The 18,660-nt window shown below is 35.2% G+C and overlaps 1 protein-coding gene across 5 annotated transcripts in view; it reads left to right on the forward strand.

The window, feature by feature from the left end:
* Positions 1-18,660, forward strand: part of LOC131150391 (poly(ADP-ribose) glycohydrolase 1) — a 66,022-nt gene that overhangs the window by 7,747 nt on the left and 39,615 nt on the right. For all 5 annotated transcript variants that reach the window (XM_058101087.1, XM_058101085.1, XM_058101084.1 and 2 more), the window contains one exon: positions 13,254-13,372. In XM_058101087.1, the coding sequence (XP_057957070.1) occupies positions 13,254-13,372 (119 nt within the window). The remainder of the gene's footprint in view (positions 1-13,253; positions 13,373-18,660) is intronic.

Consider the following 18,660-nt stretch of genomic DNA (forward strand, 5'->3'; position numbering starts at 1 on the left):
GGAGTAACTAGAAGGTCTCTCTTCAATCAATGATTTTTAAGAATGAATTTTGAGCAGGAGAGTAAGTGTGCACTTGAAAAATGAACAAGGAATATGCAAAGTGCTTGAAAAGGATTTTCGACACAGATAAAAAACTTTAATGTGTATAATAAATGTTTCTTCCTCTCCTCTTCTTTCTAAAACAAGTTAGAAGTCTTGTATTTATAGACAAGATGATATACTAGCTATTTTATGGACGTTGCGGTGCTTTTTCGCGATTTTCGGTCGACCGAATTGAGACTCGGTCGCCCGAATGGCCTGGTTTGGTCGTCCGAGTTTCTAGGAAATTTCAGCCGCGAACACTCTTAAGTATTTTGGGCATAATTTTTGCTAGAGAATTCCAAATAGGGCAATCTTGGTATCAACAGAAAGTTAAGAAAAAATCTCACAACTTTCATTTTTTAAGATGAGAAGTTATTGATCTAGAAAATTGCACATCAATGCGGCGGCAGAAAAAAGAAGAGGATTTGGAGAATCTTGTTTTGGGGTTTTTCATTCCAAAAATAATTTTAACACTTCGGAATAATTTTTGCATATTTATAAAATGATTTCCATGAAATTATACAGTGCCTAGGGTCCAACTAAGGTCATCTATGAGCTTCTTCACATAACCAATGATAGTGTACTCACATAGGTCCTATTTGCAAAATACATAAAATAAGTTCTTTTAATTTCTTCAAGCTTGGACTTCATGTGCTCCATAATCATAGCCATAGTCTTCAAGCTTGGTCTTTATAAGCTCTATGTTGATAGCCAAACATCATCGTCTTATATGCTTCATGGCTTTTCAATTTGCATCTGTTATTGTGCTTAATACTTTAATACCTGTGTACACACTTGTAGCACAATTAGATGCCTTGGTTTGTTATTATTAAAACAGGATGAAACCTAGAAAAGCCAACAATATTCCCCTTTTTGATGATGACAAACAAGGAGCAAAATGAGGTAGCCTTAACAAGGCTCCCCAACATAAAGATAAACAATATAAAGCATGTTAGGCATATTGAGATTAAGACTTAGAATTTTTCAAGTTATAGTCATTTAAGCTCAATTTTAACCGGCTTTCAAAAGTATTTTGCTTATTAATTCCCCCAAATTTAACCATCATAATTTCCCCCTTTTTGACTTAGAATTCAAGTGTTTTGCTCATAGTTCTCCCAAATTTATTCATATAATAATTTTGCTCATAATTCTCCCTTTAGACATTAGCAAAAGGTGTCATCTAAACATAATATCTTCAAAAATTACAGTATGACTTTAGAAGAATTTTCAACTATTTTTTGTATATTTAGACTTTTGATTTTCATGACATAAATTTATCTTTCATAATATTTGTAGACTATCATACAAACTATTAAATGATTAGTATTTAGCTTCACTAACGATCTTTTTTTGCATCTTTTTTTGCCTCCTTATACTTTTAAAGTTATCCCTATTTCTACATTTTTGCCACATTTTATACCAAATTCTTTTTGTCTTTATGGCTTTTTGTACATTTTTATCGCACCACCAACTTTCTTTGCTATTTGAGAATCTTCCCCTTGATTCACCTAAAATCTTTTTTGCTATCTTTTTAATAGAACTAGCTAATCTATTCCAAAGAGTATTTGTATCTATCCCATCTTCTATAGTCCAATCCCCATCTTTGATCATTTTATCTTTAAAAATTATTATATTTTCCCCTTTTAGGTTCCACCACCTAGTGCTCTTATACTGGTTTATTTTATCTTTTTTCTTCCATTTTTTAATACATATATCTAACACTAAGACTCTATATTGTGTGGTTAGGCTTTCACCTGGAATAATTTTACAATCCTTGAATGATAAACGATCTACCCTCCTAGTTAAAAAAAAATCTATTTGACTTCTATTTTGTCCACTTTTAAAGGTTATTAAGTGTTTTTCTCTTTTCTTAAAGCAAATATTCATTATACTAAAATCATATGACATAGCGAAATTTAAGATCATCTCCCTAGGCTCATTTTTGTCTCCATATCCATATCCTCTATGTATCCTCCCATAATTTTTATTATCCCTTCCAACATGTCCATTCAAATCTCCTCCTATAAATGTTTTCTCAGTCCTTGGTATGCCTTGTATAATACTATCCATATCTTCCTAAAATTGTCTCTTAAGATTTTTTGCTAAGCCGACTTGAGGAGCATAAGCACTAATGATATTTATTATCTCTTGTCCTAATACCATCTTGATTTTTATAATTCTATCCCCTACTTTATTTACATCAACAATTCTATCTTTTAAGTTTTTGTTTATAATAATTCCTACTCCATTCTTATGCTTTTCTTTTCTGGTGTACCATAGTTTAAATCCCGATTTATCAATTTCTTTAGCTTTCTCTCCCATCCAATTAGTTTCTTGAAGGCACAACATCAACAACAACAACAAAACCAAGCCTTAGTCCCACTAAGTGGGGTCGGCTATATGAATCCTTTTCCGTCAATTTATGCGATCATGGACCATTTCTTTTGATAGATTCAAGGATATTAAATCCTTACTCATTATCTCCTCCCAAATTATTTTAGGTCTACCCCTACCCTTTCTACTGCCCCTTCTTCTGATCATTGTATCCACAATTTCCATGCTTTTACCTGTAAGTGTCTCTATATTCCAAGTTGCTAATCTAATCTTAGTTTCTTGAACTAATGTCTTTACTTGCCCACGCCTAGGGAAGTTCTATGGTGGGTTTTAGAAAAAAAAGGTGTATGTAGTAGGTATGCTGATGTCATTAAGGATATGTACGATGGAATAATGACTAGTGCAAAGACTATAAATGGAGAAACTAGAGAATTTCCAATCACCATAGGTGTACATCAAGGATCTGCTTTGAGTCCTTATCTTTTTTATTTAGTGATGGACCAATTGACTAAGAGTATTCAAAAGAAGGTTCCATGGTGTATGTTGTCTGTAGATGATATTGTATTAATTGATGAAACTAGAGACGGAGTAGAGGTTGAGTTAGAATTATGGAGAGAAGCTTTGGAATCTAGAGGCTTTAGGATAAGTAGAAATAAAATAGATTATATGAAATGTAATTTTAGTAATGATAGGAGAAATATTGGAGACAAAGTTAAACTTGATGATGAAGAAATAAATAGCAATTGTAAATTTCGATACCTTGGATCTATTATGCAAGCTGAAGGAGAAATTGAAGATGATGTAATGCATAGAGTTAAAGCAGGTTGGGTAAAATGGAGAAGTGCTTCAAGTGTGCTCTGTGATCGTAGAATATAGTTAAAACTGAAAGGGAAGTTTTATAGGATAGTTATAAGACCAGCTATACCATATTGATCGAAATGTTGGGCGATAAAGAAACATAATATCCAAAAAGTGAAAGTTGCTGAGATGAGAATGCTTAGATAAATGAGTGGTATAACATCAAAAGATAAATTAAGGAATGAACATATTCGTAGTAAGTTAGGTGTAACTCCTATAGAAGATAAGATAAGGAAGGGACGACTCAAAGGTATGGACACTTGCAACGTTGGCTGCATAGTGCACCAGTGAGGAAGAGTGAGTTAGTTATTGTGGGAGGCAATAGAAGGGGTATGGGTAGACCTAAAATAACTTGGGAGGAGATAGTGAGTAAGGATTTAATATCCCTGAATTAGTCAAAAGAAATGGTCCATGATCGCATAAATTGGCGGAAAAGGATTCATATAGCCGATCTGACCTAGTGGGACTTAAGGCTTGATTTTGTTGTTGTATAATATTTCTAATACCACATGTCATGAATGCTTTTAATTTTCTATCTTTTGGCTAGTATTTTCCTTTTGATATAATCAATAGATAAGATTTCTACGATTGTTCTAAGTTCTTTTCTGGCCATAAAATTTCCCTTTTGTCTTATGCTCATCCAAGTTTTCAATTTTGCTTTTAAGATCTCCCCTTCTTGATCTAAGGTAAACTATTTTGCATTTTACTCTACATTCTCTCCCTTTTTGATCCAAGATTATTTATTTTTGTAGTTTTGTTCAAAATTCTTCCTTTTTATTTAAGATTATTCATCCTGCATTTTGTTCTAAATGCTCCCACTTTTTATCTCAAAATAAGATCTCCATTTTTCATAATTCCATATAAGAACTCCATTTTTTAGTTTAAGTTCTCCCAACTCATTTTTTTATTTTGCCTAATTTCCTCAATTAAAAATTTGAATGTTTGCGTGAGGAGTAAGGGATTTTAAAACCCAAATAGCATCCATTTGATAAAACTTGAAATCCTTTTGTGATGTAAAGGCAAGTACCATATGTAAATGGCTTTTCAATTTAGCTACTGGTGCGTAGGTTTCTTTGAAATTGATACCTTCTTCGTGGTTGAAACCTAGTGCAACCAACCTAGCTTAGTTGTGGCCAACAATACCATTTTTGTTATTTTTTTTTGTTTTCATTTAGTTCCTATAATCATGTGATCAATAGGCCTAGGAACTAATGTCTCATTTCATCTTTAATTGCTCCAAAAATTTTGCTGGGTTCTAAGGGTGTAGAACAATTATATATGTTTTAAAGTGAAGAGCGAGGAGCTACCATATGTAAAGATTTATCTAATGTTTGATAAAGGGTTGAGAGCCAATTAGGGAGTATGGATTTTTTTTCAAAAATAAGCATAATATGTTCATGCTTGTGGATTAAGCATGATAAGTATGTCCTAACTATTTTGGCAATGAGCATTTAAGAATATACGAATCTTTCTTGACCAATGTTCTTTGTGAGTCATTATTTATGACTAATGGGAAGGTACCCTACAAATATGTTCATAACTTTGAGCAAGGATACGAAACTATGAATAGATGATTCTTTACCGAATTTGATTGTGATTTAGTAAAGTTTTCCTATGGAAGAGAATGCTTTCGCATCAACAATAATTAAGGAATTTTTATAGATTAAGCACAGAGGGAATATTTTTTTTTGACTTAATGAAAAACTTGAATCCCTTTTTGGATGCTTCTAATTTGGTCAAAGTAGGATGTCTTTTAATAAGCACTAGCAGATTAAGAATTGATCATGAGAATTAGTGCTTATGACTAGGTTTGAGAAGGTTTTACTAGAGAGTTTGATATGCTGAATTTTAAGTGATGACTGATTTTTCATTTTTGAATATATTTGAATTTTGATTGAGCATTAAAGTTCCAAGATGAGTTTAGGGTTGGATGATACACAATACATATGTTGTTATGATTGACTCCCCTAAAGCTCTATTTTGTGTGATGGACAAGATATGCTATACTTTAGATATTCACATTTAAGCATTTAGAATTGTCTAACTAAGGAAGACACCTCTGTCCATCGGAAGTGGATTTTCTAGAGCATGCTTCTGAGATTTTATTCAAAAGTAGATGATCTATATTATTCATCTCAGAAATACAAGGTTAAAAGAAATTCTTATTGTAATCCTTAAATAGGCTAGTAAGCCCTTAACCTTTACTCTGGACATTTTAGAGGAATGATATCTTTTGGATTTATGTGAAGACTAATGTCCCATTAGAGCAGATGCATTTTCATTCCTTTCTAGTCCTAAGCTAGCATGCTTTTACATTCCTTGAGCTATAGCCAATACTTTCATATATTAACCAATCAATAATGATATATACAATTAAAAGATCATTTTGGATTTATTATTTGAATTTCTTATATTGGCTTAATTCTCTGAAGTCCTTAGTATAGTAAATGCATATACTAGGATTTGTCATTTTGACACTATATACTATCCAAGTATTTAGTCATCACTGTCCCCTTTTCATTTAGGTATGGTTAAATCTACTTAATTCTAAAGAACTAATCCTAAGATGTAAGGAAGCAATATTTTGAAAATTATGTAATTCTTTTTGGTACCCATTCTTTCTTGGGTCCTAAGGGTTTGTTTTCTTGACAACCCATACCATTTTTCTTTCTTTGCCTCTAGCACCTCTGAAGGGGCAAGTGTAACGAATGTGCCCTTTCCTTTCACAGTAAAATCATGTTTTGTTTGAGGGATTTGACTTGTTAATCCTATTTTATAAAAATAGTTATGACCATAGGATTTAGAAGAGGAATCATTTTTGAAAAAAATATTTCTTTTAACTCCTAAAGATTTATTGGAGTTATCTTTTTAACTTGTTAATTTGGAGATTGTTCCTTAGGGAAGAGAGAATAAAACCCGTATTTTTACAGGGTTCAGCAATCCTTGCCTACATCCTTGCCTTAAGCAAGTCACTTGAGGATTCCACTATGTGCTCCTTCAATAGGCGGAGAAACCTCTCTCTTTCAGTAAGCGGAGAAGCCTTTACAATCCCTGCTTCAATAAGTAGAGATGCCAGCCGGAGTTGCCTCTCTCCTTCAATAGGCGAAGTTGCCTCTCTCTTTCACTAGGCAGAGTTGCCTCTCTCCTTCAACGGGCGGAGATGCCTCCCTCCTTCAATAGGCAGAGATGCCCTTACAAAGTAGAAATAAAAGAAATTGTTGTACAAAGAATGCTCCAAACTTGAGCGGATAAGTACAATACAAATACAACACTAATACACTCTCAAAAGATTATGAATGAAGTTCAAGGAGTAACTAGAAAGTCACTCTTCAATCAATGATTTTCAAGAATGATTTTTGAGCAAGAGAGTAAGTGTGCACTTGAAAAATGAACAAGGAATATGCAAAGTGCTTGAAAAGGATTTTCAACAAAGATAAAAAACTTTGATGTGTATAATAAATGTATCTCCCTCTTCTCTTCTTTCTAAAACAAGTTAGAAGTCTTGTATTTATAGGCAAGATGGTCTACTAGCTGTTTTATGGCCGTTAGGCTTTGAAAATAATTAATTATTTTGAAAACTAACCGTTTTATGGCCGTTGCGGCGCTTTGCTGCGATTTTCGGTCGATCGAATTGAGACTCAATCGCCCAAATGGCTTGGTTCGGTCGCCTGAGTTTTTGGGAAATTTCGGCCACGAACACCCTTCAGTATTTGGAGCATAACTTTTGCTAGAGAACTCCAAATAGGGCGATCTTGGTATCAACAAAAAGTTAAGAAAAAATCCCACAACTTTCGTGTTGAACATTTTTGAAGATGAGAAGTTATTGATCGAGAAAATCGCACATCAATGCGGCGGCAGAAAAAAGAAGAGGATTTGGAGAATCTTGTTTTGGGGATTTTCATTCCAAAAATGATTTTAACACTTCGAAATAATTTTTGCACATTTATAAAATGATTTTCATGAAATTATAGAGTGCCTAGGGTCCAAAGGTCATCTATGAGCTTCTTCACATAACCAATGATAGTGTACTCACATAGGTCCTATTTGCAAAATACATGAAATAAGTTTAATTTCTTCAAAGTTTGGACTTCATGTGCTCCATAATCATAGCCATAGTCTTCAAGCTTGGTCTTTATAAGCTCCATGTTCATAGCCAAATATCATCGTCTTGTATGCTTCATGGCTTTTTAATTAGCATCTGTTATTGTGCTTAATACTTTAATACCTCTGTACACACTTAGTAGCACAATTAGATGCCTTGGATTGTCATTATCAAAACGGGATGAAACCTAGAAAAGCCAACACGGGTCACCTTTTGACACTTTTTGACCGAAGATCCACAACTAGGTATTGTATCTTTGTCGGTGGTAATTTGTTGTCTTGGAAAAGTAAAATAAACTGTGGTGATCAGGTCGTGTGCTGAGTTAGAATGCAATGCTATGTTAGCGCACACTACATTTGAACTTGTTTGGTCGAAGAATATGTTGAAAGAACTAGGTTTTCTACATTCTCAGCTTATTAAGTTGATGTGTGATAATTGAGCTGCTATTCATATTGCCTCCAATCCTTTCTTCCATGAGCGGACAAAGCACATTGAAGTTGACTGCCATTTTATTCGAGTGAAACTTGTACAGAAGCTCATTACAACCACGCATGTAAAGTCCAAGTTTCAACTTGCTGATTTGTTCACTAAAGCCTCTGGAGGTGCTCGTGTGAAATTCATTTGTAACAAGCTAGGAGCATATGATATATATGATCCAGCTTGAGGGGGTGTGTTAATGGTTATTTAGTCATTTAGCATTATTATTAATTGTTAGAGTTTGGTTTGTAATAAGTATAATTTAGGAAGGGTATTATGGTCATTCCATTTGTACTTGACATATATTATGAATAGAGGTAGAGACTTATCATTGAGTTCAGGTCTTCCATTTTACCCAATTATTCAACAGAAGAAACCTACTTTGTATTAGAATGAATTGTAGCAAGGACGAAATGCTGCCATCCCTAGTGGAGAGGGTTATTGGAAAGGATCTAGAAATGCAACAATTGATGGGCTTGTGGCTGTCTGGTTCTAGAGGAAATGAAATTTGACTCAATGGTGGTAAAAGTAAGGTGAAGAAGGGCACTAGCAAATTTAAAGTGCTCGGTGAACTATGATGGAAAGGGTTTAAAGAGGGGTTTTCTTGGCTAATTATTGTGAATTTTATTTTGTTTTATTTTATTTTAAATTTTCTCTCCTTCATGTTTTTTTGGTTATATTTTTTGAGGACTTTCATGTCCTTACCTGTGGTGCAATCTCTCTCACTTTTTTTTTTCTTAATAAAACTCCTTTTCTTGTAAGGAAGATATGTCAAAAATTTATTAGGAGCGTATCAAGTTTCTTTGCCATATGATTGAGCAAGGCCTAATTTGGATGAACATTGAGAAGTTAAGGGCTATTCAAGACTAGGCGGTTCCAATCCTGTGAACAGGCTTCGTTCCTTTCTTGATCTGACTAATTTCTAGTGGAAATTTGTAAAGGTGTACTCTAGGAGAGTTGTTCAATAATTGACTGTTGAATATGGGTCATGAATGGAATTGGACGGAGGAGTTTGGGGAAGCCTTCAACATCTTGAAGGGAACATGGATAAGGGATCTTGTCCTTCGAGGTACAATGCCTTTGACTTTGAGCTTGTGGAGTCATATTGTTGGAGTACTATTTTGTTGCCTATGAGAGCTCAAACTTAGCGAAGCCTAAGAGAAATACATAGGTATGGAGATGGAATGTTAGCAGTTCCTGATGTATGTGTGCCCTGTTACAAAAATTCTGAGACAACTACTCATCTTCTTTGGCACTATGGTTTTTCTTGGAGGATTTGGAATATGCTTTTTGCTGTTTTCGGAGAGGGCTAGGCATGCCTTTCTTTGGTTGGTGAATTTGTTAGCTATTTCTTTCACAGGCTTTGGTAAGAGAAAGGGTAAGCCGGTTTTGGGAGATGTCTCATTCTTCCTCGTGTAAATTCTCTTTCTATTAATAAAATATTCTTTTTCTATAAAAAAATTGAAAAAGAAATGTTAGCAGTTATCCACCATTTTCAAGGATGGTGGTACTACTTGTTTGGATCAATGTTCATTGTGAGGATAAATAACTCAAGTGTTGGCTGCTTCTTTACGCACACCAAGTTATATTCCAATTATCGATGACAAGAATTCTCATAGAGTTTGACTTCCCCTTTGTGATCAGGTTGCATTTTTGAGATAGAGGGCCAAGTGCGCAGCCATCTAGATGCTAGCACATTTGATTTTCATTTAGGTTGCCATGACAATACGGAAGAGCATCAAGGATAATCTTGTAAAAGATCCAAAAGCCCGAACCATCATGAAGCTAGTGGAAGAGGGCAAAGCTAGCCAATTTTGGGTGGGGGCTGGCTTACTATGGATGCACAAAAATCACCAATCCTTTGAATTTGTTACATTAGTAACTAGCTACTATTGCCCCACATAGTGGATGAGCCTACATCTTCACCAAAGAATTGAAATAGAATCTAGAGATTGCCAAGCTTACTTGGAGTATGCCACCAAGAGAATGAAGAGATGGATGGGGGAGAAGACCATTGCTCTTCAATGTGGGAGACTCGATTATTGTCAAGTTCCCTAGAGAATAACTCAAGTCTCTTCAAAGCTAGGATATGAGACCAAATTGCAAATATAAAGGACTAGTCCCCATTTCAGAAAAAATTAGGATAGGATACTAGTGTGCAATGGGACTAGTTGGCTTGCTTGCATTGATTTTGGTTTTGGGCCTAGAATGTGGAACTTGTAATTATTTACTTTCGATGTAAAAGGAGGATTTTATTCTCCCTGTTTTTTTTTTTTTCTTGTTTTATTCTTCTTGTACATTCTGCCCCTCTCTAATAAAATTTCTCTGTTTATCCAAAAAAAGGGACCCATTGGCTTGGACGAAGGTGCACCTAGTGTTTCATGTCAATTGTCTAATGCTATTTTACATTATCAATAAAGAATGTGCTTGTGGTTAGTCGACCAAAGCGCGAGTGAAGATGAAGTGAAAACAAGTTGAAGAGATGCATAAGTGACAAGAGTTCTAGTAAAGTGGAAAGGTTTCGGGGATGAAGGAAGTCGTTGGATGTTAGCAAAAGACTTGCATATGTTTAAGGGCAAGTTCAATAGTTTTTAGTGTCAAAATCAGCAAAGTCATTGACTGCATAAGTGTGGGAGAATATTGTGAGCGAATCTTGTCGAGAGCCTCGTTCTTTTTTTGGATAAGAAAAAATATATAATTTGAAAAGCATTGCATGCTACAAGGAGAACAAGTTGTCCTCTGAAAAAAAAAACAAAAGAAAAGCTTAATCAATTTCAGAAGAGTCGCCCTCGAATATCTTGGAGATTTTGGCTGGAACAATTCCCTCAATAGAGTCCAAATGAATGAGCCCAAAAGAGGCAAGAAACATAGCTCTTTCCCACAACAAACAAGGGGAAGTTGTGCAATCCTTGAAATTTATTGAATTTATCCCAATCCCAAGGGCCCACAAGATAGCAAAAATCACACATTTCCATAGGGCTTTTCCTTTATATGTTTCTTGCAAAAAATATGACATGAGGAGCCACCTTACCTTCTCTGAAACAAGAGAAGAGGGCACTCCAAAGAAAGTTTGCCACTTGATAATGGAGGAATAGGTTTACATTTTTTTCAATGGATTCATGGCACATGGAGCACGTAATAGGGCTGAGGGCTTTCTAGCGTCTTCTATTCTAGCAAGTCATGCTATTAAGACCATTTTGAGACATTGTCCAAATGAACAGTATAATAAAAAAAGTTACTTGAGCCTTCCAAATGATGTGACATCGAGGAAAATGGTTGGAAAAATTGTTGGTGGGGGGAGTTTTAAGATTGTTGGTGAAGGGAGATGAAGAATCTCCCTCCCATACTGTTTCATCACCCCTCTTTGAACGAACAAAAGAATCAAGGATAGTGGGTGAATTCATCAACCTCTCTTTTATTAAGACTCCTAGAAAATAGAAATCCCAAGTGAGAGAGCTTCCCTATGAAGAAGGGTGGAAATCCTAAAAAGACTGGGCACCATCACCTCCAACAGTCTCTCACTAGCCCAAGTATCCTACAACCGAACCCTACTGCCGTTACTTATTCTAAATTGAGTAAGAGGAAACTCATCTCTAGGGCCTCATTCTAGCTTGTGGCTGCTTGTCTCGTGCCCATTAACTTTGCATCCATGTAGGATTCATATTTTGGAGCAATTATGTAAATATGTAAAATTTTTGGGAGGAAAGTAACACCTCATTCTAGAGTGGGGATTGCATAAGAAGGTCTTTAGGGGAGGGTGAGTGTCCATCAATCTTGTATAATTTATTGGCATTGTATTCATGTTTAGCCTGCTTGCTTCCCTACACATTGCCTATGAATGTTAATGAAGTGAAACACACTCTTTTGCTTTTCACCATGTAATTCACTTTTTTTCTTCATGCTTGTGTATTGCTTGTTGCTTGCTCTATTTTTGATGCTTGTCAATGTGTTCATGTGATGGATCACCAATTGATTTTTGGTCTACTTCTTCAAGTTTGAATGCCATGATGAGTGCCTCAGAGCCTTACTTTAAAGGAAGTGTTTAGCTTGTGTCATGATCTTGTGCTCTATAGTGGAAATTGATGTTTTCCAAGGGCTTGCACTACATTTATACATACAGGGAAGGAGAATCTTACTCCCTTCATTAGAGTTACCACTTCAACGAAAAGGTTAAGTATTTAGGTTGTGGGTCAACAATGTATAACAAGCTTTAACACTCGCCCTCACGTGCAACCTGATAGCATGTGGAGATAGACAAATGATAAACAACACTAGTACAGGGAATAAGAATAATTTTTTAAACATCATACAATAAACTCGAGCAACGAGTCTAGAACCCAGGACCTCTTGGTTACCAACTTTGATACCATGTCAAATTACCACTTCACCTAAAATCTTTAGCTTTTAGGTTGTGGGCCAAGTGGCCAACAATGTATGTCAAGCTTTAACACCCTTATATCGCTTATTGCTTCCACACAACATGTTTTAGAAGAATGACTTAGTAGAAATTTCCTTTTTGAAGTTGTAACTAAATAAAGGAATGCCAATTAGAAGTGCTAAGCAAATATAGTACTGGGAGGTGAGAATGCTTTTATGGTTTACACTGTAGTCATGTATTGTGAATTGCTGTCCTTGTGTGTATGTCTTTTAGATTTTAATGTGCTTCTTGAACTTATTTTTTGGGGACATAGAAAGAAACACATCTTATTAAATAGAAATGCACAAAAAGGCAGATATAATGTCCTCCTACGAAGAAGAAAATAAAAAGGAAAAAAACCATAAACAAAATGACAGCAGCTTGGAATATCACTTTATATTTGAAAAAGACACCACTTTAAAGCAGCCAGCTGCAAAAGACCAAAGTGAATCCAAATGATGAATCTTATCTTATAGCAGGGAAAGCATAATCTTCTTCCTGTAAAAATACGCGCATTCTGTTCCAATCATATTCCCCACAAAACTGCAAAAATTCCACTTCTCCACAAGGCTGAGCCATCTCCTCTTACCAAAGCCTGTAAAGGAAATAGCCAACAAATCCTCCATTGACCCTAGACAAACCCAATTCTTTCCAAGTAAACTAAACAACTTATTCCAAACCCTCCAAGAGAAATAGCAATGCAAAAAAGATGGGAAGCGGATTTTGAACTATCAAAACGTAATTATTCTAAACTCTCAAAACATAAAATTATGAGGCTATTATTTCCTAGAAATTTTCCTTATAAAATGGCCCTTCCAATTATCATAAAAAATTTGAAGGTGATTTTGATGTAATCTTTTAGTTTGTTTTTCATTTTTTCACTTTATGTCTTGCATTCTTTCTTGGAGGATTTCTTATCCTCCTTCCATTGTAATTCTCATTAATAGATTTGTTTTTTATTATCAAAAAATTATTTTTGTGTAGGAAGAGATTCGGTTCATGATCAACCCTGAACTAATTGTCGGCATGCTTTTCTTGCCTTCCATGGAAGACAACGAGGCTATAGAAATTTTCGGTGCTGAGCGGTTTTCAAATTATACAGGGTAAGTAGGATTCACTACATCGCTAGTTTGAAACTTGTACTTGAAGAGGGTAATTGGGTGGTGATATCATAGCAATTACCTATGTTATTTAATATGCTTCTTGTACCTAGCAATCTTGTCTTAATGTCATGCGTATGTTTCGATGGTGTATGTTGTTTGTAGATGGTATCGTTTTGATTGATGAAACTGGGGATGGAGTAGAATCTAAGCTAGAATTATGGAGAGAGGCTTTAGGATAAGTAGAAATTAGACAATATATGAAATGTAATTTCAATAATAGTAGGAGGAATATTGGAGACAAAGTTAAATTTGATGATGAAGAAATCAATAGCATTATTAGATTTTGATACCTTGGATCTATCATACAAGTTGAAGGAGAAATTGAAGAAGATGTAGTACATAGAGTTAAAGTAGGTTGGGTAAAATGGAGAAGTGCTTTGAGTGTGCTTTGTAATCATAGAATACCCTTAAAACTAAAAGGTAAGTTTTATAGAATGGCTGTAAAACAAGCTATGCTATATGGATCAGAATGTTGGGTGACTAAGAAACTACTTGTCTAAAAAAGTAAAAGTTTCCGTGATGAGAATGCTTAGATGGATGAATAGTATAATACTAAATGATAATTTAAGAAATAAACATATTTGCGATAAGTTAGGCGTAGCTCCTATAGAAGATAAGATAAGAGAGGGACAACTCAAATGATTTGGGCACTTGCAGCGTAGGCCACATAGTGCATCAGTGAGGAAGAATGATTTAGTTACTATGAGGGACAGGGGTAGGTGTAGACCTAAAATAACTTGGAATGAGATAATAAGTAAGGATTTAATAACTTTGAATTTGTTGAACGAAAATTTTCATGATCGCATAAATTGGCGGAAAAAGATTCATGTAGCCAACTCCACCTAGTGGGGCTTAAGGCTTGGTTTGTTGTTGTTGTTGTTGTTAGACAAGTATAAGGAATATTACATCCCCATGCGACAAACAATATAGCGCCACAACTTCATCCAACATGCTTATTTACACATTTTATAAATTTAAAATAATCATAATGAATGTTTGGTTTGTACTTGAGATATTGGAGCCTCTAGTTGTTAGTGCGCAGTTCACAAAGGTTATCAGTGTGTTTTTTGTTATTTTTTTTATTAATGTGTTGATGAAATTATTTTTAGCAGGAGTGGAATAATTTTTTCTTGCAATCTATACTTTTTTTTGCGTGATTCAATTGTTTACACTATGTCTAATGAAAGAAAAACATAAAGAAGGAATGCCTTCCTACTTCTCAGAATATTGTTCTGGAACAATAAATTTTGATCTAATATTTTTCAGTTGACATTTTTTTTTCGCACTTAGTGAAAGTGGAGCATTGTCACCCCAAGGCCTGGCTTAGGTGGTAAAAAATTGATATAGCAGGATAGTGTTGATTCCAAGGTTAAAATCTCACCCATAAAAAATGTGAAGCATTTTCACATTACAATTTTCTTGGTCATTATTGATCAACTTCACCAAAGAAAATATCTTTTTTTTATTATTTTTTTAGTAAACAAATTTTATTAAGAAAGGAGGAAAGAGTTATGGATTAAAAGATGACAATAAGTTCTCAAGACTATGAAACAAAGAAAAAAAATGAGAAGAGACCAAAAAAAAAAAAAAAAAATTCCAGAGTAAGAAGAACTTGTAACTGGCGGCACTCCTTGGTGCCCTTTCAATAAATTCTCTTTTTGCCCATCAAAAGATTAAAAAATTCCGGAGAAGAGAAAAACTACTACTAAATCAAAAAGCCTCTTTTCAAGTCCTTCCCATTAAAAAACTGATAGAGCACTCTAAAAATCCTAATAGAGCACTCTAAATTGGCTAATTCACCTTTTATCATTTTGCTCCTACCACAATCCATCATCGTTTCTTGTTTCACCAGTGTCAGACAATCACATCCCGTCTTGTCCAAAAGTTCTTGAGCTTTCTTATCCTTTTCACTATCCTCAACTGGAGAAACAGGAATGAAAAATGTGCCATCCGCCATTATCCTTATCCTTCACTATCCTCCTAACCTTCAATCGGAGTCCTTGAACATGAAAGTTATCCATTTGGGAGAGATCGATTTTGTGCTCATATTGTTCATGGAATTCATCTAGTAATAAACGACCATCACAGGAAAACTCACTATCAGCATCACTTTTTTCATTTAACTCATCAGCTCATTTCTGTTTCATTATTGACAATCTTCACACTAGCTTTTTTTGCTAGACCATTACTTATATCTGCTGCACTCTCCACAATAGTGAAACATCTGTCATTCTTTAAATCTTTTGCAGTATGCATTTCTGGATTGAAGCTTTGTTCTTTAAAAATTTTGCACATCTTGCACCCTGGGACAACGATCAAGTATCAACCTTTATTGACTCCGTTGCAGATTCCTGTTTTCCAGCAATATTGAAAACCTCTTGACCACTATTAGATCCAGAATTCCATCATTCTTAGAAGATAAAGCTCCCTTCACAACAAAACCGAACAACAGTTTTCCTTTCCTTGCTGCATGAACAAGAAAATCTATTATGTCGGCTATCTGATTTGTTGTGCTCCTTTTGAGTTCCATGAGGAACCACTGTGGACAAAGAAGCCTGTCCATCATCAAGAAAGCCATTAACAGCCACAAGCACATCCTCACCATTAGAGCTCCTTCACTGAGACTCATTTTGTTGATCCTGCCTACCCTTCCCTTGACTAAAAGCGTCCTTTGAAATGGGAGGACCATACTTCACTGGAGAAGTCTTCACTGCCTGAGCGAGAAAGAGTCCACAAGTGGAAGGTTCTTCGTGTCCTGCTCCTGCTGTTTTGAAAGATATGTTTTTTAATAAACAAAAAATTTATTAGAAGACATATGAATGTACAAACGAAAGAAAAAGGTGGAAATGAAAAGAAAAAATGGGAGCATAAGAAATCCTCCTTTTACAACAGTGACAAAAAATTACACTAGGAGATCATTGTAATCTGAAATACAACTCAATGAAGCAGAGCCAACCAGTCCCGCTGCAGGTCTTCCAGAGAAACATGACGAAAACAGCTATTAGCTGGCACCCACAGTGATGCAAGATAAACCACTTTCTCCAAACCAAATTATTAGCTATGGTTACCTCTTTGAAATATCTGGCGTTTCTCTCCAACCAAACACACCAAATAACAGCCATAATAGTGCATCGCAACAGGGCTTTCCTATCGTTCCCTTTTTCCAGAACCTCTAAAAGTGATAGAGCAAAAATTCAGTCTTCACCACATATAGCGAATATTTTATTCTAGACAACCCAAATAAAGGGGCAATGAAGAAACAAGTGTGAGCAAGTCTCCCCACTACTCTAACAAAGGACACAAACTTCTAGTGATATCCTTATTAGGCCTTCTCTTCTGAAGCACATCATTAGTATTAATTCTATCAAGAACTGCAGTCCAAATATAAGCTTTTATTTTTGAGGGAGCTTTAGCTTTCCAAATCAAAGAGTACAAACCGAAAAAGATCCTCGCTAGGGTTGTGAGTCAAATAAAAGAAAAATGATTTGCAAGAGAAATCCCTAGAAGGATCTAAACTCCAAACCCTTCTATCATTTCCCAAATGAACGTGAAACGAATCAAGCACATTGGTTAAAAAAAGCCAACTCATCAATCTCTCTATTGTTGAGATTTCTCCTGAAATGAAAATTTTAAGAGAGACTATGCCCTTGCAAAAGAAAAAGAGACTATCCCCTTACAAAAGAAAAAAAAAAATCAGAAATAGGGGTATTATGAAGTATAGAGTCTCGAATAAGACGGGGGTAAAGCAATAGCCAACAGCTTCTCCCCAATCCAAAGATCCTCCCATAAACAAATTTGGTCCCCATTACCCACCGTGTACTAGAATTTAGGAAACAAATAATCATAAATATGAGACAAACTTCCAAGGACCCACTTAAGTAATATTAACCCCAACTTTAGCATCCCACTCATTTGGTAGTTGACCAAATTTACTACAAATTACCTTATGCCAAAGAGAATTAGATTCTAAATGGAAGCGCCATAACCATTTCTCAATGAAGAAATGTTTTTGGACACCAAATTACTAAAACCTGGACCTCCCTCCCTTTTAAACCCACGCACAATCTCCCACCTACATGGTGATCTCTTTGACTCTCTCCCCCACTCGACCACAAGAAATCCCTTATTAATTTCCCAAGCCTGTGCCACTCTTATAAGGATTCTAAAAAGAGAGAGAGAGAGAGGATACAACGGAATGGAAGATAGACATGCTAGATGAGAGTAATCCGACCCGTTAAGGTGAAGAAGGCTTCTTTCCACCCATCCAATCTCCTAGCCACTCATTCAAAAGCAAGATCCTAGAAAGAATCAACATTAGGATCACCACCTAAGGGAACACCTAGATTGATAATCATCCAATTCAAAATTGTACAACTCAAAATCTAAAAAAAGGGTCAACATTAATGCCGAGGCCCACCAGACCACTTGTGGAAAGTTAATCTTCAATCTAGGTGATTTCTCAAAAACCTGAAGGATAGTTAGCAAATTAGAGAAGCAACTCATGTTATCTGTGAGGAAGAGACTAGTTTCATCTGCAAATTGGAGATGTGAAAGATTTAACCCATGTTGATAGATTTGACATTATGAGAAATATTTGATGGACCACTTGGTTTATTTGTCTTGCCGCTTAGTTGTGCCTGGGATTTTAAACTATCTTGTTGAGTTCAATCTTGCTTGGTTGAAATGGGCCATTTCCTAAGAACTACCTTAGGCCTCAACTGGAACAAAATCTCTCCTTAGTAGCTGGCTCAAATTTAGATTAAAAGTGAGAACATTGGGCTCACTCCAATAAACCGTGTTGGCCTTACAAGGCTTAAAATCTTGTTTTGATGATAAAAAATAGAGGAACTTAACATATTTGGTTAAGTGATGATATTTCTGGACTCAAGTATGTGAATAAAAGGTCAAGTGCATACAAGGATTATTGAAAGCTTATACTCCAAAGAAAGATGATCAAATGAAGCTTAAAGAGTATTAAAGCATGAATTCAAAGATGATCTAATAAAGTTTGAAGTATATTGAAGCATGAAGTTATAGATGAAACTTAAAGCCAAATTCAAAATGAAGAATGGAAGTTGCATATGAAGGCTTACTGCTTAGAGTGCTTAAGTTTAAGAAGTCTCATGTAAGTACTTCATTTGATTCCAATATGGATACATGAAGCTCTTAGGTTAATTATTTGGACCTAGATACCTTTTAAAATACTTGGAAAATATTTTTATAAGGTC

This window comes from Malania oleifera, chromosome 3, assembly GCF_029873635.1.
Source record: "Malania oleifera isolate guangnan ecotype guangnan chromosome 3, ASM2987363v1, whole genome shotgun sequence".
Classification (NCBI taxonomy): Eukaryota; Viridiplantae; Streptophyta; class Magnoliopsida; order Santalales; family Ximeniaceae; genus Malania; species Malania oleifera.